The sequence below is a fragment of the Amblyomma americanum genome, chromosome 9, assembly GCF_052857255.1.
Source record: "Amblyomma americanum isolate KBUSLIRL-KWMA chromosome 9, ASM5285725v1, whole genome shotgun sequence".
In the NCBI taxonomy this organism is placed as follows: Eukaryota; Metazoa; Arthropoda; class Arachnida; order Ixodida; family Ixodidae; genus Amblyomma; species Amblyomma americanum.
In genome coordinates this window covers 91232754-91259571 of record NC_135505.1, presented here as the reverse complement: position 1 = coordinate 91259571, position 26818 = coordinate 91232754, and the positions used below count along the sequence as shown (strand labels likewise).

The 26818-nt window shown below is 45.1% G+C and overlaps 1 protein-coding gene across 2 annotated transcripts in view; it reads right to left on the bottom strand.

Annotated features, from left to right (window-relative positions):
* Positions 1-2780: 2780 nt before the first annotated feature.
* Positions 2781-26818, bottom strand: part of LOC144103215 (17-beta-hydroxysteroid dehydrogenase 13-like) — a 40602-nt gene continuing 16564 nt past the window's right edge. For both annotated transcript variants that reach the window (XM_077635988.1, XM_077635989.1), the window contains exons 2-6: positions 14201-14443; positions 13055-13161; positions 11579-11719; positions 6989-7114; positions 2781-3136 (exon numbers count right to left, since the gene is read on the bottom strand). In XM_077635988.1, the coding sequence (XP_077492114.1) occupies positions 3028-3136; positions 6989-7114; positions 11579-11719; positions 13055-13161; positions 14201-14443 (726 nt within the window). In that variant the 3' untranslated portion in view covers positions 2781-3027. The remainder of the gene's footprint in view (positions 3137-6988; positions 7115-11578; positions 11720-13054; positions 13162-14200; positions 14444-26818) is intronic.

Genomic DNA, 26818 nt, shown 5'->3' with positions numbered 1-26818 from the left:
TAAGACAAGCAGCGTAACGTTAATTTAAGCCAAAGAACGGTGACAACTTCCGCTCAAGCTTGTACTCTACACTACCCCGATGATACCTAAACCTTATTTATATATCATAAAACCAACACAAGGCATACCGTTGTCAAGCACGTTGCCAACAAAAGAGATGTTAAAGCGCGCTGATTTATGTGTCATGCTTTAGTTTTACGCACATGCATACCCCACCTGCAGCCAACTGCAACACCTGCGCACATGGTGCCTATAAGCCAGTGGCGGGACACGCGCTCCCTGACCTGCATATGGCCTGTTGCATGCTCGCTCCAGAGGCATCGTCATCATCATCAACCTAACTACCCCATCTGCAGCACAGAGACACCTCTCGTTGGCCCTTTGATTTAACTGTACCTTGTGCCGGCTGCGGCTATCATATCATCGCAAACTTCCTGACCTCATCCGTGCTCCTGCCTCTCTGACGCCCCTCGCTGCGCTTGCCCTCTCTTGAAATTAAGTCCTTACCTTAAGGTTCCATTGGTTATTAGGCACTCGCCACCTTACATGCCCCTTTCTTGCCGATTTCTTCTTGACTTCGACTTGGATATCATTAAGGCGCGTTTGCTTCCGGACACATTTTGCTCTATTCCTGGTTATTAGCATTGCACCTATCATTTTGCTTTCTATAACTCGCTGCTCTACAAAATTTAAGTACGATCCTTTTCGTTAGCCTCCACATTTCTTCCTTGTCTGTCAGTACCGGTAAGATACAGCTACAATAAACATTCCTTTTGAAGGATATTGTTAAACCGCTATTCATCACCCGAATGTGTCTGCCAAAAGCATTCCATCCTATTCTGAGTCTAGTGATAATTTCAGTGTCATGGTCTGGATTTGCAGTAATTAACTGCTCTCAGTAGATGTAAATACTTTGCACTTCCAATGCTTCACTGCCTCTTTTTAAACTGTTGCTGCCTTGCGAACCTGTTGAACATCACTTTAGAATTCTTCATACTAATTTTTCGATCCACATTGCTCTGATTTGCTTGTCCAGGTCTTCGATCGTGCTTTGTATTTCCGGCCCTGAGTTACTTAATAAAGCGGTGTCTTCAAAAAATCTAAAATGCCTTAGGTATTATCTAATACCTTTTGTCTCCAGCTCTTCCCATTTTAGTTCTGCGAAAGGCTCCTGTAGACACCCGATGTATAGATTGTCTCCCCCTGTCTGACACCCTTCTGATTGATATATTACCAATTTTTCTGCGAACTATGGTCGCTGTGCAACCGCTATAGGTATTTCCTTGCCCCTTCACATCTGTCTTGTACACGCTGATTACCCAAAACCTTTATCCCTGCTAAGGTTTCGACGGTATCATATGCTTTCTCGCAATCTTTGTAGAATATTCAGATATATGCGTGTTAGGTTTATTGTGCGCATCTCTCTATCATCTTATCGGTAACGTGAATATCGTTTATTGTCCTATAGCCATTATAAATGACAGCATGGTTACTAGGCGGACTGATGTATGTTTATACAGCGGTATAAGTTTTTCTAACGTGCACACCCAGATATCAAAAATGTGTTTCGAACAGCAGAAAAAGGTGCTAAAAAGCCACACTACCACTTTTAACATTACTTGCGCCAGGTGCAGAGAATAGCCCCTACAGGGATCAACATCAGTATATGCAGGGAGTGCTTATTGAACCGTCCCTATAGAAACGCCTTGCGCAAGGGTTCCTTTAAAACGTGACCGCTATCCGCTTGCACGGAGAGCAGACAGGGCCGGTGCAATTGCACGAGTGCCCCCGTGTGTATTTACTCTGAGGAACATGCGAGGAAATCTTGCTAAATATATTTCTAGAAATTCGAATGCTGTAATCTTACGTTGAATATTCTAATGGCGGAGCAATAATAATGACAAAGGTCATTCCAGTTAAAAATCAGCAAAATATTTGTAGTGTGCGCGATGAAAAGTCGGAAGCCAAGGACTAACCCGTCCAAATACGGCAGACCACAGCACTATCAATGCATAACCCAGGCGGGACCTATGAATTTCATTTTTGGACTAAACTCTATATAGGGAGGAAAGCTGCTCAAAGGACCAGTCTAAAAATAATTCTCAGATAACAAAGCGGCAATAGGTATGACGTGAACATATGCACGCTGCAAAATGCATTCCTGGAACGTTCTTGCGTTTTCCATACGCTTCTTTAAAACCATTGCTTCCGCGACCATTTATTGTTTCAACCTACGTCTTTTGTTTACGCAGGCACTGGCCAACCCTACACATTTTTAGTCAGAGGACGTAGTTAACATTGTGGTCATAAAGGCTCATTTCAATGTTGCAGTGCGCAGGAGGCTTAGCCAGACATTTTAGAGAGAAAATGCCCTCTGAAAAAATGGCTGAAAGTAACGAAATTCTTGGAAGACTAAACCTATGCCAACTACAGTCATAGAAAGGTTTGAGAAGTGCATACGACATTTAGCAGTAAGACCTAGAGGAACTGTTAATTTCCGTAGTTAGGGCAGCTTTTGACGTTCAAAATACGCTCTCGTGATTCCAGTGGTGTACTGCCATAATGAGTACCAAGTACACTATCTAGGTACCACTTGTCAACGTGGTCGATCATTCATAAGATTAAGTTGAGAGAAACTATGCGTTTATCTGCAAACACACGCTATTCTAGCGCTTGGTTGTGACCTGCAACATAATCATTTTACGTATGTGATGACGAAACACTACGGTCAGTTTAGGGTGTAAAGTGCTGGAGTAACAAAATAAGTGACAAAGACTGCATGTGGCAACATCTTTTATAAAAGACAAATGTCTAGGCACTTTGTCGAGCACATCTGTCTCATACTTGCCAGCAAGCACGACCCGTTTTCATGCCGCTCACCCATAGCGACTCTGTAATGAACGTGGTGCTTTGGCCAAGCGTGCACATCTTAAAACAAGCAACCAAACAACTAAAAACGGAAGAAATAACGAAGTTCGGTCGGTGTTTTCCGTCACTCGCGTTCGGTGCGAGCGAATGGCTCCCGCCTCATCCGAAGGCCGACGTGGTAGCGGTCGTCGGAGAGGCGCCTTGGTGAGGCTCGACGGTGCAGCCCATGAACCGTTGCATCAGCTTCATGGCTTTTGCCGGGAACAAACTGCAGCGACAGGGAAGAGGAAATTGCAATATAAAAGCTGCCGAGTTTTTGGCTCTTCGAGGTAAATTTTCCGAGCGGGAAATGATAATGCATCTACTACGGGTTGCCAGCATTTTCAGATTAAAAACGCTCATCACCAATGCGACCGAACGGGGAGATACTTTGGAAGGCTCATTGACCTTAGCATTGAAGATTTTTCAAAATGTTTTGGTCGAAAACACCACAGAGTAATTCTACACTCTCTCTCCATGTTGTTTCATGAAATACATGCAGATGATCTGTCAAGTAACACGTGCCGACAACACGTGCGCTTCAGGTGGTATATGTAAACTGAATGCTGATGCAGCACATGGCCGTTGTGGGGAGCACTGCAACAAGAAAACCTGCGTTCACAATTACAGCATTCCTGCTGCAAACACCATTAAGAAACCGGTGTTTTTTTTTAAGTAACACTAAGTCTACATGCGACTATATACCCTTAATCCCGTATGGCTGCGTTTGAATCGGAGTCGGCCGATAAGTAAAGAAACTGAGGAGTATTAAGTTTGTTTTTTCCTTTGAGGCTGGGGCGGGGGGGGGGGGGGCGCTTTTACGCGCCTATAATAAAATATATCATTCCTGCGACTCTTCCCAGTCAGAGGCTTCAACGGTGCCATTGTCAGTAGCCTGAATATCTTCACTGAGCTCATTTTGTTTGCGATTAAAATTGCGTGGTAGTTTCATGGATCGTTTTTGTCTACATAGGCAGTTTCGGGATTAAAGGTTCGCTACAGTCTTAGAAGTGTGAAGTCTGAAAAAAATACGCAATGAATGAATAATTAATAACACACTCTCTCTCTTTAAGACTCGAGGTGGTAGAGCTTTAAAAAAATTAACGAAATCGAGGCATATATTTTAGAATTATTTTGGGCGAGGTGATGAAACACGACATAACGAGCTGCGGCGCTATACAGATCGAAAGATGATAGGATGAACCGCCGGGTTGATGAGGCCAATAAAAGTTTACCAAACAGAAAAAGAAAAAATCAATATAGTCAATAATTATCGTGTATGCTACTTTCACGGTTGAGTCCTAAATAAAAACTTGCTTCCCAATCTATTTGTTCAGTAACCTTACTTAGAAACCATTTATCTTTTGACGTCCATCTTGAGTTTTTGTTGCTACTTCATTGCTTCGTGACGTACACGTTTTCGGTCATAAAAATGACATCTCATTTGAATTCAGCACTAATTAATTTTGTCTATCTTCTCTCTGAAGAGTCCTGAAGTTCATTTAAATTTGCTTGAGAGGCTGCAGATAACTGCAATCGTAAGGCTGTTGGGAAAAGTTAAGTACGGATATTTCTCGACGCGAAACTGTCGTCAAAATGATACTTCTTGACATTATTCAATTAAATCTAGTGGTAAAATGGTCACCACCGGCTGCTATGGCAGCAATCCTAGGCATCTAAACATCTGCGCAATTGAGCGGCAAACACAGTGTCAGCGAGATTATACTAGCGGCTCCTCCTGAAGGAAAACCAAAGAACTGAGTAGTTTTCTTAGTTCCCCCCTAGTTTTGAGCACTGAGTTCAGCAGGGTTCGATTTCCTCTGACAATTAGTTCGCACGGACTGAAGATTCATATTACTACGCGCAGCGTTTTCGAAATTTCGTACCGCTAACTTTATAATTAGAATTCATCCTCTCAGTGTTAGTGAAATTGCTTGACCAAGGACGGAAGAAATTCTGCACATCATTGAACTTGCTTCTGTCCGTATATCAATGTGGCATGAAATTGAATACCTGCAAGAGGTTTCTAAAAAGATCTTAACGTATCTGTGGTGTCCCTAAGTTTATATTTCAGGTCTGTGGTTAGTTTCGTGGGAAGGAGCAAGTTATGATTTCAGAGAAAATAGTAAAGAAATAACGGCTCGCCAGGAAGTGTAACTTATGATGTACATTGAAAAGTGTCTTCCTAGGACAGTACTTAACGGGCCAACTAAACTTGAGAGACGATTATCCCTTAAGCGCACAATGCGATATCATAGTTCTCTCTGTCTCTTTAATAGATTCATTGATCGCGGGGAGTCTTGATTCTAATACCGGTGCTGCAGTGGAACGGTTAAACGATGCGCTACTGCGCCGGCAGATGTGTGTTCCCGGTGGGGCTTCTAAAACCAAAATCCCTCGTCTCGATCTCTCGCAACGCTCATTTTAACACAATATTTTTCGGGCAGCTATCTACGTCTTGATCAGTAAGCACATAGGCAGTGTGACGGGGGCAGGTTCCAATTCGTTTGAAAAATAATAATGAATTTCATTCGTATTTGCCCAACATGGCCGCTGGGCGACCTGCTTTTTTTTATGACACGGGCGGAGGTCAGTTTTTTCGAGAACAGAAAATGAATTGCCATCTCATTATAAGTGTGCCTGCTAATATGATAGAACATTCATGGAGACAAAAATAGGAAGAACTTAACAACTGCGGCAGACTTGTGTTCGGGATTTACAAGAAAAAGTATCATAACAATGTTTGTGCATACCACAACAGGGATAGTGTTGGTGTAACAAAAGTTGTAACACTCTCCGGTAATGCGCAGATATGTAAAATAGTTGCGAAATTTTTGCGCCACAAAAAGATGTGAAAAAAAGATTTGAAAAAAAGGGAATTGGATGTCTGAAGTAAAAAGGCATAAGATTTCTGGATTCAAGTTATTTTATGGTCATTGAAATTCATTCAGCCTTTTCAATGTTTTGCCGCTCTTGTATGTTTTTTACACCTGTACGCCACAAGATATGAAAACGCCCGCTTACAACGTTTAACTTCTTGTATGCGCTTGCTGTGAGCCCGAGCCGCAGAACTGTAAGAGGATATTAAATTTGAGAAAAAAAGATCTGTTTTTCTTTGTCAGTTTGACAACGAAGGAAATTTTCTGGGATGTCAGAAACATTCATCTAGGATCCGTAAAACATATGAATAACGGCAAAGGTTGGAGCCCGAAGTAGCAGATCATTACGTTAAGAAATTCACCTCAAGGTCAGCATAGTATTAATCGCTGTAAAGGTAAAACACATGATATATTACATCCAAAATAAATTCAATACTAAAACTATGACTACTATTAAACTTGTACTAAATATATAATTGTTGTACTGATTGTCGACTAATCATTTCACATGATCTAAAATGGGAATCACACATTAACATTTTTGTATCATCTGCTTTAAAACGATTGCTCCTGCCCAGGAGACGACTTCGAGAGACGTATTTCAAGAAAACAATATATTTGCAATAATATAAAAATTCGTAGCCACATATGAGAGTCTCAAACGTTGTTTCGAGGAAAGCGCCAACTCACTTCATGTACTGGAACCATAACATCAGACGTTGGCTTAGAAGTTTGCAACATGATGTCTGAGGCGGTTCCGGAACGGGGCTTAGCCGCTGTGACATGCTACCTGTATAGTTAGCAGGTCGTAGTTCCATCTTATTCAAAGATATACCGCTAAACTTGATCTAAATAAACTGTAAAAGTTCAAAAATTTGTGCATTTCAAATCTAACTGCGCCTTTGAAATATGTGAGTACAGTGTCCAAACGCCTTAAGCATGAACACCGCTGTGCTACAAATATTTGACTTTTGTGCAAGGTTTTACAGAGTTACGAGTGCGGAATTTTTACGTTCTGCCCTGCGTGCAGAGTCTAAACGCACATGCTTCAGCCAGTGTGTCATCTAAACCAACCTACACTGAAGATCTCCATACGAATTATTTCCCAAAAAAGCACATATTTTCCCCCTAATTATTGGAGAAGCATATCGATGCGGATGTACTTTAACAGCAAAGTAAAACAAAAGGACGTCAATACTCACAACATGAGCCTATGCATAACGAGGATCCTGTGTGGAATGACCACTTCAGTTTCTTCTCGAAGAATGGCGTCCATCGTCCGATCAGCAACCGCCTTTGTTTCAAGGATAGGTGCTAACCACGGGAACCTGCAGCACAGACACCGGAAACAGATGGGCATAAGATGTGGTGGTAGTGGTTGTTTATTAAAATAATAGTAAAAAGGAAGGAAAAGATTTTTGCTAGCCCCGGCATCTGCCATCGACACTGAAGCACCTGAGCTGGGGCAGCGGAAATAAAGGATAGCAGGCAGAATGGAGAAATGAAATGAAAGAGGTGACGGGACAGGAAGAGAGGATAGGGGGAGAAGTAATATGTACAAACTATTTACACAATAAGAAATGTGTCCAGGTTGTGCGCGTGATCAGTTCATTTTAGAGGAATTAAATCACACACGCGCACAGCACTGTGTTGGCTACAACTGGAGTGGGGCGTCCAGTTATTAATCGTTCAAGGTAGAACTCGCGGAGCGTTCGGTCACTGCGTGTAACTACCTAACGACATAGGATGTGCCGGTTCATCAACTGAGCACTGTAATAGACGAGAAATAAGCTGATCCTACTGTGACGTTGCACAAAAATCCTCTTCTCCATTCATGCCCTTCCTTCAGTGCTATTGATCAGAAATCAAAGATAGAAGGCAGTGCTGCTCATATATAACAAGGAAATAACGAATCGAAATATGAAGATTACAAAATGCGGTCTCCGCTTTCTTGCAGATCTCCTTCGCTCAGCACAAGGTGCTATGCAGGGAACAGGTATCGTGGGGTACAGCAAATGTGCAACGTTTAGGAACTTCAACCCTGCATTGCCCCAGTGCTCTCGTGTGGAATATTTAGTGGGCCGTACAAGCACGACCAGTTCATCGCTGTTATTACTACTGACCTCAAGGAACTATACACCTTCATTCGGTAGAAGCAGTTTTGCATTTCTATTTTCCGAACCTCGCTTACTGATCTCCGTCAAGAGGCGAGTGAAGAGACTAAATAACATATCCGAAGATAATATTTCTGCAAGACCTTGGATGAAACATTCAAGCAATATAACAAACTGCTCACACCTCACCCACATAAACTGCTCAACTTTATTATTCTAAACCATTTACAATTCGTGAATGTCGGAAGGATCATCTTACGCATAACAAGAAGCACTGACAGAAGACTACTTCTTGGCCACCTTCTAGATGAACATACTGGTCGTAGGCGGCCATTTTCGCACAACCGTTTCAGCAGAAAACTCATTATCACCCCATGTGTGTCCACCAATATTACAGCGTTAGCTTTTAAGGGCGCGTTTCCTTATTCCTTTGTTCTGCGGCATTGGCGTTGACGTAACACCACGCAACGCTTATTGTTCGCCATCTATAGATGTCAAGCATTTCTCCACAGTAACCGCCCATTCTGAATGGTGACCACTAAGTAAAAAGTGACGAGCATAGTGTGTCACGTACTCTACCAAGAAGAATACTCAAAATTATGACTAAACAACACTATATTTTTTACCGTCGAGAGCAGTCGCTGAATTTAGTGTTACACAGTTGTTACTGCTTTGTGAGTGTTTTGCTTTTTTTTACCAGCAGTTTGGCAAAATAATGATAATCACGGAGTCCACTCTATCCGGGACTCTATGAGATTTTGCAGTCCCCGCACTGGACGCTGCTGTGAATGTTACAGCTTTATTAGCAGGGTAATGTGGTCTACAAAGGCATTATAGCAGGAGTACTAAGGGCAATAAACGGAGGGCAGCGGGACGGTCAATGTGCAAGTCTGACTTGTTCAGTCCGGCTAATGTCTATTCATTGTGTTTCACATGCTTAAAGCACTGAAATGAAATTCTCAGCCTTGTGTGCTCCAAGCGCACTCCCAAATGTTAGCCAGGAGAAAATAAAAAAATTGAGGACGTTTGACCGTGTCTGGACTAGCGCAAAATGCTGATGACAGTCCAAGTGTACAGTAATATTCAGCACCGGCGCATGCGGCCGAGCGTCCGAGCTAGCTTCTTATCTAGCTATAAAAAGTGGTCGTCATGATGGCGAGCAGTTTCGAAAGGAGGGGGACTGGAGTAGTCAACGTAGTTCGCTGCCTTGTTTTCTCTCACACTACGACGTCACAAGTAGCGAGAGCATTCCGACCAATCAGCGTGGATAGCCACTCGTGTTGTTTTCCCTGTCTCTATGACGTCACTGGTAGAGAGCGCCTTCCAACACCAACCAGTGTGGATCATCGTCCGTGTTTTTTCTCTGTCTCAATGACGTCACAAGTAGCGAGAGCGCTCCAATCAGTTAGCGTTGAATTCCTTTCTGAACTGCTTTCGGCAGCACTCGACTGGAATGTTATGCTAAGTGAAGATTATAGAGATGGCGATTATAATGCCTTCATTAAAAAGACTGTCTATATATGAACGATGTTTTCCGTTTCAGACTTTCCAAAACCTCGCAAGGCATGCAAAACATGGGTAACAAAGAATGCCCTGAAATGGTAAAACTAAAAACAAATCTCTCCAACCGCTTTATCCAAAGCAGTTGCCTGGATGACGTCGTGCTTTTCCAGAAGTATCGAAATAAAGTTACGTTTCTTGTTGTAACTTTATTAGAAAGTCGAATAACAAAAGGTAGCTGTCAATCTATTTACGCAAGTATAGGTCACCATAGCTCTCGCTGACAAAGACAGTCGTGTTCAAACGACTAATTGTAGCTGAAAATGCAGTCGGCGAAATATCCGTCGTTCTCTTGAAGCTAAGTGTGCAAACAAGTAGAGTAGGAGGCTGTGCGTAGAGTAAGCATTGGGTATTTATATTTTTCCTGTTACGAACCTTTTTCAAGTTGAGTATGTGTAATCATACCCTTAGGCGCGAATAAAATGAAGCGTTCTACTACCGGGAGCTTTTTTTTTTTACCATGCGCCAATTGTTCTGTCATTAAGCAGCATTCCTCCCTCAGGCAATATTACTGCTTGATAAGTAGAAGACTGACACACGCCTAACATAGCCTGATCTACGGGGAATGCGCAGTGGAGTATATCAGAGCGTCCACAACTCCACACTTGAACTGTGCGTTGTTTACATTCATCGCATTCTCTTTCAGCTAACAATCTTAAAGGGATGTTGAAATGGTTTTCTGATAACTCGAGGTTATTCAAGAATTCCAATTTACGGAGCTTCTAGGTAAAACATGCAAAGTATTTTTGCACTAGCATTTAAAACAGTGACGTAATCGTCGATTAAAACCGCGACGATGAACAGGCTTTTCCTCACTGGGACAGAGAAGTGCGAGGGAACTCCTGGTGACGTCATTGTTGCCGAAACTTCAGATGTCCCATGCCTTCGCGTGCATGCTGCAGTGCGTCGTCTGGTGCCGCACAACAATGCTTTGTGAGATTCACTTTCAATGGCGTTGGTTTTCTTGCATGAAACAACTGTTGATTCGCTGGAAACGTAGTGCCGTCGTATGTGACGACATTATAGGGACTATGCAATGAATAAAATGTCGCTTATAAATGTTTTCAATGCTTAGAAATGATGCTAAGAAGCATTCGCACCAAGTATGAGTCTTCTGCACTGAGCCGGCAATTTGTTATGAATTTTTAAAAATCATGTGTTTTAAAATTCGCGGGCCGATTGGTGTGCTCGTATTGACCGATTTTGAAACTAAAATCGTGAGTTTCGGCGTGAACGCATAGGACTCGACGCCCATCGCGGCCGTAAGAGCGAGCAGTCGCACCTCGAGGTCCGGGTCCATTACTGCTAACTACAACAGACGACAAGCAAAGAAACCCGACGCGCGCCGCAGTCATGCCGCCGACGCTGCTGCTGGGGTGCTAGGAGCGACAACCGGAAGTTGGAAAAGGAACGTCAGCGGATGACGTATTCATGGGCGGGGCCCAGTCCCAGAGCTGTTTTTATTTTTGTCTGGTGCACCGCGTGTACTAGTTGAGGGAGGAGAGGAGGAACGTAATTTTTAATCGTCTATATCTTAGTTGTTAATGATGCTAGCTTAAAAATTCTTGCGTTGGGGTGATGAGCGATGAAATGCCTATCTCTTGTCTGATTTACGTAATCTGAATTGATTTATTGCATAGTCCCTTTAATGGGGCCTCTGCTGTCACTATGCACTGCAGAGAAGCGTCAACACCAACGCCACTTTATTCGGCGATTACATCGCCATTTCAAATGCCAAGGCAAAATGATTTCTCAGACTTTACCTGCATGCTTTACATATTTGGCCCTTTTAAACTCATCGAATTCTAAAACATCTTCAGTTGCCTTTTAACGAGCTGATGTTGTGCAGAAGATCCTGGCCACAGGATCCTCTGCGCAACCAGAATCAGAATGATAACCGTTATTATACAGTGGTGCAATGAAGGTGCAGGATTTGTCAATGTTATCTTTATATCGCTGAAAGGAATAATTTTTTACTTTAGCGAGCGCTGTCATGAAACCAGACAACATGAAAACAATCCTGCCTACCGAGACAGTAGAAGCAATGCGTGAATTGACGCACAAGCCACGGCGGACGAAATGCAGGTAGTGTCCAGAGCTTCGCAAGCTTGTGCGTACCTAGACTTGGGCTCCTTGAACATGCCCGTGTCGATCGCCATGGGAAAGATCGTGGTGAGCTTGATCGTGTCCAGGAGGCCAAGCTGGTAGAGCTCCTCCTCCAGCGCACACATCAGGCCCCGAACGGCGAACTTCGAAGCGCTGCGGCAAAGTTTGCGAGAAGGACAAGGCATTATGCCCCGATGGCTACTTTCAGCAACACGAGAGTAAGGTATGCAATGCCTAGTTTTAGAATTGAATGTCGAGTTCCTGAAAAACAGATACTGATGAAAGCTTACATTTCCTCAAGAATTGTTGGCAATTTAGAACTCCCAGTTATCAAATGGCGATTTTAGGAGCCAAATCTCTACGAAATGATTTATTTATTTTTTTCGATTTTACCACGCCACCTAAGTAATTGCAGCTCGCCGATAATTTTATCCTAAGGCCGAAGAGGAGTGTACCTCAACCCTTGTGATTTATGTGACTTCGTCGCTAGGAATACGCGATGCATGCTGAAGACAAGCTGTACGAAAGGGGCGGGGGGGGGGGGGGGGGGAGGGAATTTCTTGATTCGGTTCAGGCCATGGCATAAACTCGTAACAAAGGCACAGGTGCAGTTTCGACCACCTTAACACTTTTGAGGCCTAATTCATAATTGCAATTCGAAATAAATATTTATTAGCAGAAATTCTATACCCAGGTCTGAAAAAAAGAATTATTTAGTTTGCCATTTTGTGTCGGCAACGGTGAATTTTTGCAGGCATATATACAATTTCCTGCAAACTGTCACAAAGATTTGGAAGATTTAACTCCTGAAAACGAAGAGTTATAAAATAGACACTTGATGCATATTGGAACCATCCTGTCTTGAAGATGCACGAGATCCCAACAAAAAAAAAAAAATTTCATTGCGGCTCAATCTGTCGGCATGAAAATGGTGAGAATGTACCACCAAGCTCGGTGCTTTGATAAATATTATATACTTCTCTCGCGAATTCGCATTAAAAAGTAATGTGTTTACAATAATAATCATGAATCATATGAATATAAATTCGATTAAAAAAAATTGGCACAGAGTGTACCCCACTCTTACAAAAAGCAGCAAGTTCGGTATGTGTGCAACTGTATGGACAGCATCTGATATGTTCAAAGAAAGCTGTTTAGAACTGCCTTTCTTATGCTCAATTATTTGCTCTTAACTGTCCCAGAAAATCGAACGAATTTTCAGTGTTTACAAGCTGCTCAAATTTGTTCACATTAACAACAAGCCTATACTGCGTCGAAAAGTCGCTGACGTCGGATCATCCTGAAGATAACAGCGCAGAACGTAGGTGGCACACGAGAACAGAAGCACACACAGCGAGCGCTGTACAAAAAATGTAGTTTGCCAGACGGATCATGTCCTCTACATTTACGCACTCTTTCACGGAGTGTCTGTTATGAGCAATATGAACTAATTATTGATGCCAAATTGGTGCCTTCGCTGTTACTTACCAATAATCCGTAAGATACCCTGTTCCGACGTAGCCGGCTATGGAAGACATTGCGACAATATGGCCTTCCTTCTGGACGAGCATTCCCGGAAGGAACTCTTGAATCATCTGAAAGAATTAGGAAAGTTACTTACAAAAGCCAATATCTAGTGTACAGTCACCCAGATGCCTGTTATGATGATCGTTTGACCTGGTCTGCCCATCGTTTGCTGATGATCCGCGATCATAGTTTATAAAATCTAAAGAACGATTACCCTCGCTTCTTTGCTTCATTCGCCCCTTCGGGTCGTAACGATCGCTGTCCGGAAATAGCTGACGCCTTTTTGAAAAGCGATTAAGAACAAGAAAGGCCGTAGCACCTACAAAATAACGTTATTTGAGTGGCAGAAAACATCGATACTACCGTTCAAATGGGCAGTCTTGTGAACGCCGGACACTTTGCAGGAATGCGAGAGCTTCAGAAAAGAAGAAATGGTAAAGAGTTATAAAAAGAAACAAGTGATTCGGACTTGGAATCAGGCTTTGTACTCGAACATTTCTGATCTAGTGCAGCAGGAAACTGTGCGCAATCGTCCACACTTCAGGGTTGCTGGAAGTGAAGAGTGTGCTCACATTTTGCCCAAAGAAGCAGCGGTACATGCTAGGCCTGCATTCTTGCAAAAGCTTCCGTCGGACGTTGTCGATAACAAAAAAATTTGGTTAATCAGTGATGCCTCCTTAACTCGGTAACACTAGCAGATAACTTTGCCGTTCACTTCTTTTCATCTACGGAGGAATGTTCTTCCTTGTTAGTCCAGCTCCTTGGATTAACCTGTCTTTTAATTCATATTTTTTTCTTATACCATTATCTTTAATTCACCTGAAGAACAGTCAAAATACGCCACACGGGTATCGTCAATGGCCGTTTTGTCTAGCAAACGGCGATTCGCAAGGGCGTTTTCTGACTCTGACCCGGATTACATGTGCTATGCGACGCGCCCTTTCACATTCAAACGGCATTCACGGAGTGCTTTTCCACCTAGAAGCATGGAAGCTCAGTGGGATAGGGAGAACAAAAGCTTTAGTTTAAAAAAGTAGACATTTTGTTCGACGCAATTTTCCTCAGTTTCCTTTCAAAGAGAGCTGTGCGCGAGGGGAGGCAACCAACCCAGAAGTGTGAGAGCAGGTTGACGTCCAGCGTTCGCCGTATCTGGTCCGGCTTGAGCGTGAGCAGCGGCTGGCACTGGGTGACGGCCGCGTTGTTCACCACGATCGCCACGGGCCCAACTTCCTCGGCGACGCGTCGAGCCAGCTCACGTACTTGGTTTTCATCGGACACGTCGCACTGGTAGGCGTGCGCCGACACGCCCATCTCCAGCTTGATCTCGTCCGCCACCGACTGGTTGTTCTCCTGAGAGAGAGAGAAAAAAAAAAATTGGCCGTGGTTCAGCTCTGGTTTACCCTAGTTGCGAAAGCTTCGTTTTCTCGGCACGTCGTCTACACAGCGTCTGATTCCGATGCTCTCGAGAACTCAAACCGGTCTCTTCCGCAGTTGAAGAGTCGCTTCGGGACGTGGCACGACTTCTAGCCACATGTTCCTTACGACGCTTCTCAAGTCGTGCAGACCGTTCTTCTGGCGTCTATTCAGCGCGCTGTCTATTCCTCGCTTCGTTTGTCATTGTTGCGTCTCTCGCGCCTTGGCTACGACGGCTGTGCGGTAGCAGCGGCCACCTGCGCTCCGCGTGACGTCACTCGGTTTCGCGCATGCGCAGCTGTTGCAAATCTGTAGTGTGGCTCACGCGACGCCCGGTGTTGACGAGCCTAGTGAAGCTTTTCGCTTCAAAACATTTAATGCACAGAATGGTTGGGTGGGCCCTCATTCCAGGAGCCCATTGGTTTTTGCCACCGCTCTTGCCCGGTTCACCAGCGAAAGCTGGTCTTCCGTATGTGAGCTGGACAGCGCTGCCTCCCATTCCTCAGTTGTTGAGTTCTTGATTATTGGTATAGCTGGGCTTTTATGGCATGCCCCTACCATATGGTATAAGTTAGTGAATGGATTTTATACGCATGAGCGCGCGTCGTGTAGCCGATTAGTCAATTGCAGCACTGAGACATGGGCGCTGAGGTAACGCAAAGAGCAACAATTGATTGGTGGACACAAAATATAGTTTTCCTTCATTTCATTTGCCCTCAGTACCTCATACTCCCCGACCGGGAATATTCTCCAAGGGGCATGACAAATTTTACGAAAGGATTTCGTGTTACTTTTGCACAATATCAGTGGCGCCAATTCGTTGAAGACAGGCTGACACTGACCCCGCCTGCTCAGAACGCAAACCACTATGAGAATAACACAGGGCTTCATTCGCCAACGTTTTGTTGTGCACTAAAAGTGTGAATAAAGTCGAAAGAAGAGCGGCAATACAAGGGGTGCCTTCCGTTTAGCCTACACTGCAATGCGGCCGCCGCGGCCGCGCTAGCATCCGAGCCCGCTAACCACTAAGCCACCACGGCGGGGCCATATAAGCGAGCAAAATATCAGTAAAAAGTACAAGTAGGCCCTCAAGCAGATCTCACGTTCACGTCGTCACGTGGATTTACAGCGCGCTAGCGCTGCCAGTAGATGCCCATGGCGGCGCTGCAGACCCGTCTCTGATTTCGAATCACGATCGAACAGCACTGTTAGAAGTACCACCTGCAGAGGTGCGACGCGCAGTTTGACAGTAAGAATGTTTCTTCAAAAGCAAAGTCGAGAAACATGAACTTTAGTGCTCTGCTTTGGCATGGTATTTAGAAAAAGACATTCTGATTCACCGGTATAAGCATTAATTCGATATATAAAGGGTAACTATATCCGAGGTGGACTGTATATATAATCCACCCGTCTACATCAGTCATTGACTTCGATCATGGCTTGTGGCCGCAAATTAATGCGCGAAAAATGCCGAGTACTCTGAGTTAGGTGGTCATAAAAGGCATCCTAGTGCTTGAAAATAACCGTGAATCCACAGGTGCAATGTATTTTGAGCCCACACTGTGGCCGCAAGATGTAAAACTATTAGGCCCGTTGAGATATGTTAACGATGAGTCCGCCAAGCTTTCCCGCCGTGACATCCAACCTTAAACAACATCCCTGACAAGGGGGTAAAGTCAGCGTGAAAGTGCACAGTAGAAACTAGAAGCAGAATAGTCACAACAGCTGCACAATAAGTACGCATGTGCTTCAATATGTATAAGTTTATGCACTGCATACAGTTTCTTCCTCTGTCAGCGTATTACACAGTGTATGGGGACGCGGACATCGTCAAGCCGTTTATGTGGTTTTTAGTGTACAGTCCTCAGTATCGATTTATCTGATGCTGAAATAAAATGCATTTGAATTTGAAACAAAAAAATTGGCGGTAGTTTAGCTCTGGTTAAACCTGGAGTGACGCGATAGCTACAGCTGGCCGAGTGGAAATTCGCCCCGTGACCAACCACGATACAAACCACGTGATCAGCAACGGCGCCGCGCAGCCAGCAGCTGCTCCGCACCACGTGACCAACCACGTGACAGCGTGGCGGCGCAGCCACAGGGTGGCGGCGCCGCCACGCTGAAGGCTCGAAATGCTACCGTAATGTAGCTATCGCTACAAAAATTTATAAAACAACGACCACATAAACATCACTCATGTATCTGAAGAGAGATTTCTGTATATCATGCCCACCTCACATAGTTTCAGGAACTTAGTAGTGCTATAGAGATTTCTTTCTTGCTCGTAATTCCACTACTGCAAGTTTCAAGCGCGGTAAATGTTTTAAACATAAAAAAAATTAGGCATAGTCACTATTACACGTCAGTCATTCTCCCATGAAGGAAGTCAACGTTTTCAGGAAGTCTTGCAACCCGTATTTAAGTTGGGTATCTCGTAACTGAACAATAAAAACTTTTCCATCATTTATTTAGTAACGACCTCCGTCGACATGCATATTTCGAAGCATGATCAGAAGTATTCCACTTATCCCGCTCACCAATATGCTACTCTCAAATTGGTTGACCCTTGCGGGTTGGGGAGAACTCCTGCATATCAACGTAATCGAGAGAGGTAGCTGAACATTTCACATATACAAGCAAGCGTCTCAAACAGTACTTCCAACGCTTCTGCTCTTGATACGTTTTTTTTTCTTAACCTGGGCGGCAAAGAGTACTCGAAAAGACTCGCCCCAGTGACAATGAATGCGACAGTTTCACGCAAAAAAAAGATAATTGGAGAAAAGGGAGCAAATATATAAAAAGTGTGAAGTGAAGGAAGAAGGAAAGTTGTAAACAGAAAGAGACACAAACAATAAAGGAAGGAAAGACAGAAAAAAAGAAAAGAGAATATAAGGAGTGAAAAGAATGAAGAAGTGACAGTATGGGAATTTAATTTTAGAGGTAATGCCAGCCCCTTTACCAGGCTTTGCGTTGGATTGGGCTTTCGCGGCTTCTAGAACATTCCCGACTTTAGTAACCCAAGGGTGACGCTAACAACAGGAAATAACCTCTGGTCTTTCCCCTGTTTATCTGATGAAGTGTAGACGGAGGCATATAATGTAGCCCAGCTCCTAATCGTCATTGCGCTTCGTTACGGTCTCCTGCGGGACGCAAATGGCCGGTACGCAGACTAGCGACTGCCAGATGGTAGCAATGCCAAGAAACGTATAGATTTATACATGGGCGCGGCCTGTTTCGCATGTGTCTGCGTTAGCTAACAGCAACGTACCCAAAAACACACAACCTGGAAGCCTGGAAAGTCGCCCGATGATGACCTGTTGAGAGATGAAAGGGGATAGCCCCTCTTTTTACCGTACTCTCAAAGGAGGCCAGTGCCACATATACACTACAATATACCTACAAGCACCTATGTACCTCTGCAGCTGTAGTAATGGCGTATAGCCTATCCCAATAGAGTGCGTACTTCATAGCTTCCAGCTTGATGCGCACTGCGGTCTAGGCTTTTTCTTTTCACCTGTTTATGATCTCATCTCCGTATCGTTGGGGCTCTTGCTACCCTTCTTGCCATAAGCATATGGCTGTAGCGCAAGTTGAGGACGAGAGAGATGGGATCCTAAGATTCTATCACCCGCAGCGAATTTCTACGACGCAGCCCAAAAAAAGATGCAAGAAATAAAACTCTCCAATTTATATCACTCATCCCCGGCGCTAGCAATCGAGAGCGACGGCGATAGAGCACGCCACACCCTTGTCGCAATAAGTGTACCCATTTCAAGGTAAGCCTCAGCCGTACGGAAACTGGCTGTCTCCCTTGCCAGGCATGCGCATCCCTTCTGGCTCAGACGACTTCGGGACGTTGGCGTCTGCGCGCAGGTGAATACGGGCGCTTTCTCTTCGCAAAGTCTAAGCCTAAGAGGATGCTGTTATAAATATCCGAGAAAGCCTCCCATACATTTCAAAGTGCGAAAGCAGTGTAAAGCTAGCCTGCCTACTCTTGACGTTCAAAACGGGGCCGGCCGCCGCCTGGCTGCCATCAGATTGCGCGGGAGGAACGCGGTAGCGCTGCAGGGTGCCCGACCAGCAGTGAATGGCCGTGAAAACGCGGGCAAGGGCCTCAAGGAGGAAAGAGGAAGCACTCTCACTGAAGACGTTACGTCCTGGTCGCCGCGCGGCCTACTTCGACCGCCGCCGCTGGACGGGATCGGCTGAAGGGGTCCCCGCAGCCGCGTGTACGTGCTCACGTCTGCGCGGCTCGACTCCCGAGCTCGTCGGCAGATCTTGAAGTGCGGCGCCCGGTCGGCGTCTAGGCACCCAAAATAGCGAACGGCACGCGCGCAGACGCGGATAGACCGGACTCGGCAGCACTGTAAGGGCCTACATTTCGACGCCAGGTAGGCGGCCCATGATTTCTCCCCATTTTTCACGCATCTTGGGAGATAAAAGCTCGCCGACTTTAGACCTGCTGAACACTAAAGGGATCCTAAGACCATTTAAATCTTCTCGGCGTCCACTGACATTTCAAGGCCAAGAAGCCTGTTCAATAAATTTCCGTCCTCCTACGTTCAAAACTTACAATTTGCTATCTGAGACGTGATAGAGTTGGGTCCTCAGTTGGGCGTTAAACGATTAGAGTTCATCGCGAACAAGAAAATGAAGGGAGAAAAACATATTTTCAAGTACACTCCGTTTTATTCCAACAGCACTTCAACAACTCCTTATTAGGTGTGGTCAGAGCCAAGAGCGGGGGGGGGGGGGGGGGGATGACAATCGTAGCGCTTACAAACTCATTTGCTGTACTGCTTGTAAGAATTTGTGGGATGCGTATTTCAATCGTAATTTTCTATAAAGCAGTTACAGCGAAGCTTGCAAGTAAATTACTCATTCCCAGCTTTAGCGGCTAGTGTCACCTTTTGGCTACAAGTAGCGAGCCCTGTGTAACTCAATGAGGGAAATTTTAAGCTTGAATTTAGATAAAACTACGCCATCTCGAGAGACACTGTGCGAAAATCGTATCTTGAGCGACGCTTCCTAATAGGTGCATAATCTGAGCCATGCTATCCTTCCGGCGTTCATGCCAACACATTCCGGCGGCCATAATGAAACTCTGGGAAGTGGCCAACACTCGAAACTCCCGCGGTGACTTTGAGAATTCAGCGCAACGAGGCACGTGATAGCAGCCGTTCAGACTGGACGCGTTTGTTCAAATTCCCATGGTTTTTAATTGCCACTTAAAGTAATTCGGACCAGAGGTAGCGCTTAAGTGCGATAGTTCAAAAAGAGCAGCGTATTTCCACGGGATCGATGCGCAGAAAACTTTCTTGCCTTCAGGTAGCGGTGCATACTTTATATATCGAGGTCTTTATAAAGTTAATCTGTTGCCCCCCCCCCCCTCTTTTTCACAGTTCAGCAATGTCCATGTGTGTGTATTTTGTACAAAATCGCTGTGTCCTACGTTTAATTAACGAATAATACGAAAGTTTCTGCTTCGTCCGGCCTCAGTTGTCGGCAAAGCAGCCTCCGAAGACTAGCGTTGGCAACCCTGACCCTGTTTCTCGTTTCCTTGCATTGCCGCCCGCCTTACTTTCTCGCTGTAGAGATGAAGCCTTCGGCGTCGTTATCTCATGCGCCTTCGCTTTCACCGCCGGCCGTGAAGGAAACTGCGCGCTAGAGTACAATCCGATGCCATCTCACATTCGCCACGGCCTTGGAGGAACCGCCACGAGCCTAATGGAGTGCAAGCGACCAGCATACGTGCCTCCCAGCACAAATACCTCACGAACGTTCACAATCGTCCCAATAGAAGCAGTGATAATTGTGGACCAGCGGTGACCGGTAAAACTACTCAAAGACCTTGATGTGCAAAGTGACACCACGAATGTGCAACTATACGATATTAACACTAAGGTGTGCAAAAAAGGTCAACTCCACAATATGCGAGACTCACGCCAATTGTTGTTCACGAGCTAGCCAAGGGCCTCGAATAAACTTTATTTATTTTATTTCATATAATAATTATTTTATATAATTTTATTTTGTATAATTCACCGCACATCCTGAACTCCACATATCCTAGAACGACGCAGGAAGCAAAACAGCGATATCCTCTAGAAATCAGGCAAACCTGTGCAGCCTAATCAAATTACCCAACAAGCAACATCAAATGCCGGTTTTTATTTTTTACGTTACGTTTTTATCAGGGGGATAATAACTGAGCAGGAACCTAATGCATAAGTCACTTTGAGCCCATGCTAGAGCTCCATGACGCCGGCTATTAGTTCGTTTTGAAATAAATTCATCTTTGATTACTAAAACCACTGAAACTACTAACGCGCCTGACATTCGCCGGATTCTATATGCTACGTAAGCCTCACTGCGTTGTAGATAATTGATTCAAACTGCACGCCAGCCACAGCTTAATAGTATATGTGGAAACGTTTCAGAGATGCAAAGGGACCATCAGTCCCTTCTTTCTTTATTTTTCCTGCCTACGGTCTATTGCTGAAGCAGTTTTATCGTAGTGGCATGCAAAGCTGCAGAGAGTTGACTGGCTGTCGTTCTGAATCACAACCTACAAAAAAAAAAAAGCCCACACCACGCCGTTCTTTCCATGGCCTGCTGCACCTTGTGCTTTCTTTATTGTTTCCAACTAGAATAAGAGCTTTACCGACCAAAAGGCTACTTGTGGGCGCGCCGAAAAAGTCAGTGGAGAGAAAATTGACATAGCAGCACGGAATGGATGATGGTGGCACGGAATGGATGATGGCGGTACCGTTGTTTTTACACGCATGAGTGCGCATACAAATTTACGCATGCCTCCGAGTGCGAACCAACGACCCGGTCAAGCACCTTAATCTATTCGACGAATTGCCGCATGACACACTTTGAGAAGCAAATTTCGTTATCATGTGCAGGCGTCCATCGCAGTCCGCAGTCGGTGAAGTGTCGCTGCCGTAATTTGGCGACGATATAACCACAAGTGCTGATCCAGAAAAGAACCCGCCATGAGAAAAAACGCTTAAAAGTGCTCTGGTCGTTACTCCAAAGCTTGCTGTCCTGCTAAGGCTTTGGCAAATTCGTGATGACAGGACGGTCAAGAGATATACATGCGTCGCACTGTCACGGTCGTTCTTCAGAAACCACCGCAGTCTAAGAGATGACATCACAAAACCGGGACAGTTCCTTTCCGGACTACAATAGCGAAAGCACAGCATCCATGTCTTAAAAATGGCACCTCCACTTTAGAAACAATACTTGAAGGAAAGTATGCAAAACACAAAGAAAGAATGTGCAGTTGCCCAGAGAGACGCACATATGAGAAATTCTGTACAAGCGCATTTTTTCAACAAGAAGTAGTCTATGAACACAACTGTATCGCATAACATAATATTACAACATAACAATCAGTATATCCGCTGAAAACCTTTCGATAGGCTTCCTGTTTTCTGCTGTTTATTGTCAAAAACCACCCATTTCGTTTTTATGCTAGTCGAACCAACTCTGTACGAGCGCAAGACTGATTTTAAAAGCAAAATTTTGCTACTTATCGGAAGAGTAGATCATTTACACCATAATACTCATAACAGTTTCTTACAATATTTCTTACAAATGTCGCCCGAAGTCGTTGTCTAATATAAACCTCAGAAAAAGTGGCTCACTGGGCAACATAAAAATATTTGCTAGTAAAGTTGACAGCGTTTCTAAGAGAATCTATTCAGGTACAGATCGCTAAGCCAGCCGCCATGCAGCCATGCAACGTTTTTTGTTTCAGTTACAGCAGTAACAGCGGCCGAATACGAGTAATGCACTCGATACCTTAGGGTTCTTCCTCCGTCTTCATGACGCGCCTGCAGTGAACAACAAAACTAGATGGATGTGCCCAAAATATAGCACAGACAACGCAGTAAGAAAGCGCTTTCCTTCATGGTCTTCCTTATAGTTACCCACAAAACCAGTGGCAGCAGAATACAGACGCACAAGCCGGAGCTATAAGCCAATATATGGGCGCACAAGCAGTACATCACGTTTCCTCCCAGGAGTTAATTGTGACGTTAACTGTTTCCTGAACTTACATAGTAACAGTTGGGGCCACGCTCAAGATTCTCGTTGCAGCGCCCATGTTGTACCTGTCATGTGCTTACAACACCAGCACTCATTGAAGAAAACGCGGCCGGCGAGACCAAAAGCGCTGAGGAACACAACGAAGGAGAGGCCAGCCAAGAATATCGGTTTGCGTCCCCACAACGGCCAGGCGACACTCGAACTCAACTTCAGAGCTCCTATCTTGTGGCCACAACAAAACCAAAACGTCTCGACGACCCCCACGGCACGCTTCGAGCTGCAAACACGTCACGAAGCGGTCGGCGCCGTGTCACTGCCGTGGGATAACCTTCGAGCCCGCAGCTACAACAGCGGCAAAGCAGAGCCGCCTCTGACGCCATACAGGTCAACGAACTCCCTCCGCTGGCTCTCCATAGCGGTTTGCAAGACAGTGAAAGTGCGCGGCGTAGTACGTGCGCACGCGGGAAGAACACGACCTCGTGGCACCGTTTCTCAGGTGTCACGGCCACGCTCCTTCCATCGCTCTCTCCCTTTGCCTTTTAACCATCCGAAGCCCCGCAACAAACGGCGCTGTGTGTTTCGTCTGGGTGCGCAACGATCTCCAGAGTGGGGTACGGCTGTTCCTTCCTGGATCTCTGTAGACGACGTTTGCTAGTCTGGACAGCTGAGGCGGCCTGATGGGTGCATTGTTTACCGGACTTGCGCTGGCAATGATCGAAGGAGAAACGTATGTTCGGAACGTGCATGTCCAGTTAAGGAAAGCGTGAGCGCTGCATACGGTTCCAGCTTACTAGGTGACATCAGCACGGAGAGAAGAGGCCGAAGTAGGTGGGGTTAGATAGCTTACAGAAACCAATAAGTCGCGAGGACTGTTGGTGAAGCGACCTTGTTGAGTGTAGAGTCAATAAAAGGAAAAGAAAAATCTAAGCTAATGTTGACACGTGTAGTGCTTCTCACTACCGGCGATTGTCAATGCCTCCGTGCCGCGCTAATAATAATAACTGTTTTTCAGGGCAGGACTTGACGCAGTAAATCTCTCAGCCATATCGGTGTACACCTGGACCGCGCCGTAAGGGAAGGAATAAAGGAGGAAGTGAAAGAAGAAAGAGGTGCCGTAGTGGAGGGCTCCGGAGTAATTTCGACCACCTGGGGATCTTTAACGTGCACTGACATCTCACAGCACACGGGCGCCTTAGCGTTTTTCGTCCATAAAAACGCAGCCGCCGCGGTCGGGATCGAACCCGGGAACTCCGGATCAGTAGCCGAGCGCCCTAACCACTGAGCCACCGCGGCGGGTCTTCCGTGCACCGCTAAATATCTCTTTTTTTCCGTTCTTTCCGTGTCGCTTGCAGCTGCAGCCCATGAGGAGTTCTCTGCAGAAATACGTGTAAAAACGCCCAGAGCACTTTCATTTTATTAGCGCCGAACGGGCTCAAATATTAGAGCTGCAGTCGAGATCCAAGGATGTGGAGCTTGTATGCAATACATGTTTTCAGAGAAGGAGCGGATTTTTTTCAAAATGCTTGCATCACTAACCGCGCTGGGCAATTCCAGCTATCTTGCGCGCTATCTCGGTCCTTGGCGTGTCATACAAAGAGGGAAACTTCCCAGAAAACGTTCCACAGTATAGGATTCGAACTCAGGAATTTCTCAAGGCAAGCGAGTGCGGAACCTCAAACCCACGACGAGTACCTTCTTACTTGGTGGATACAGGCGAACACAGTCGGAGCGGAAACGCAGCCGCAGTGGCGGCAGAGCTTTCCGTGGTGCCATCCTAGGTGGCGCGAGCGAACAGAAGGTGGATGACGTGTACAAACTCCGCCTCCGTTGACAGTACCGCTTGCCAGCCCCTAAAACCTCCGCGCCTCGGCCAGTCGCATCGTCCTAGCGCCAAACATGGACCAGAGAAAATGGGCAACGCCTTGGCGAGTCTTAAACAGTGTCTTCAACACGCTACTGCTGTGAATAAAAACAGAAAAAGAAGAATAATGATGCGGTGTGAACAAGACGATGGTGCCAGTAGTGGCAGTGGTTGAGCAGAAGTTAATAACGAATAAAAGAAGGGGTTTCCAATGCCCAACAAAGTGTGTTTGCAGTGGTTTCAGAAATATCGAAGCAGTCGTTGGTGTGGTCAACTCCTAGCTAGAACACAGAAACTTTGCTCTTGCAGAGCATGACTGGTCATTTTTTCTATCCCAGTGTTATTCAAGCTTGTTCGCTCGAGAGACCAACAAGTGTTGTCCTCCCGCCTTGCTTAAATGCAACTTCGTCGTGAAAATGGCACGATATACTAGGGCTAACGGTTGATAATAAACGAACTTCTCACGTCGCACAAAATAAAATTTGCTGCTCAGAGTTTCCCTGCTTTCGTATGCACTGCGTCGATGGCGCCGCGAGCAGCTCTCACGACTAGGTAATCCACTCACAAAACACTAATAATTTAATGGCATGGCTCTAGTACAAAGGCAGCACGCAGAGGGCCTGAGTTCGAACCACAATGCCGGCAAATTTCTTTTTTTTAATGTGGTCATGTGAGCGGTACTACTTCCTGTGGACAAATTGTGCGAACAACTTCCGGCGACGGATTTTCTTTCGCTTGAGGCATATAATCCTTTCGCATTAGAACAACAAAGACAGCCTACGGAAATTTCCGGAGGCAAAAAGCAGCAAATTGATCAAAGAATGGGTGCGTCCAGTCCCCCTCTCTTCCATCCTTTCAGCCGAAGCTGTCAAAAACTGGGTTCCTACTTAAAGCACTCAGAATTTCAAAAAAGTCATGCTACTGAATTTATTCATATTTGAACAGCGCAATAAAACAACGGGACACAACGAAGAAAGGACACCATAAGCGCTGAATTTATGTTTGTAAATTAATTCGCTGCCCTCGGGCAAGCCAATACTGTCCGTTAATTACTGACGAAAAAAAAATCGAAATGAAATGCCCCGTGTATCCTGTTCTTTAGGAGTGCAGCTTAAAAATATAGTGCCCTGCATTATCTTCACAGCAAGAAAACAGCCACATCATTACAAGCAAGTGCGTGAAATATAATACTTAGATGCCGAAAGTAAGCTCCATCCTACTGAGTAAAGTCGTTCTCTTTTTCCACTTAACCGACCACGATTCAATACCGCCGCTGCCAAAAAGAAAAGGTCATATTGCGTACATTGAAGTGTAAGGTTCTTTTGAAATGTAGTGAATTTCCACCTTTATCAGATCTTGCCGCAAACAAGACTAATGTTGGCAGGAATATTATTCTCCATTTAAAGACACGCTCGGATCCTTAAGGATGCCATGCTGCCAAGAGAGATCATGATCTGGCTTCGAATGATTTTTTTTTCTCCTACGTACAGAACCGGTTCATAAGTACGGTTTCAGAGTCAACTCATGATGCCGCCTCCTGAGCCTGTTTTGAGCACTGCACTCTCCTCGTCCCACCTCTATGACGCACAAGCATCAGCTCATCCGACGGTCGCTGGAAGCCATTTTCGTTTTTCCTTGGCTATAAGCAGCCTTCGATTGCGGAGATCTTCCGAGGCATTGATGCCAAAGAGAACTCGAGGCATTCGCCAAGAAATCCCGCTGTTACATGTGCTCGAGACTTCCTCGGCATCTTGGCCAAGAATCTGGTAAACTGCTGCACTAAATGTTGCTTAATTAAACTATTACACCGCCAACAAGCGCAAGATGTGCAGAATGAAACACTGTTGTGCGGCACAGTCGACACGTAGAGAAAAAAAACTACTTAATATTCTAACACTTATTATAACTCTCGTTTCTCATGGAATACCGAAAGCTGATCTTGCTTTATTTGGCATACATCAAAAAATCGCTTTTTGCAGTATTTTTCTCCGATCAATCCCGACTTACACTGCTCACTGTTCTTTTTTAAAATAATAATTGGATGGCAAAAATAAGGGTCCGTCTCCGCCATTTAGAAACACCGAAATATGGACACGTTTTCCAAAAATCCAATCTGTGCTCTATTCAATTACTCTTTGCGGCAGCCGACAGTAAATCTTACCTCCGTGGCTATCAGGTTGGCTAAGTGTAATTGATAATAAATCGCCAATATTACACTTTATCTAGGAAGGTGTCCTTTTAATGAGGCGTAAGGAAAAATTGACACTTATACATCACTCTCACACCCCCTCCAACAAAGGTGGCCTGCAAGCCTCCCAGAGCTCCACAAGCGTAGACTGCACACACTAGATGCCAAGCACACACCGCCTTGCATAGGCGGTCTTCATTAGCTG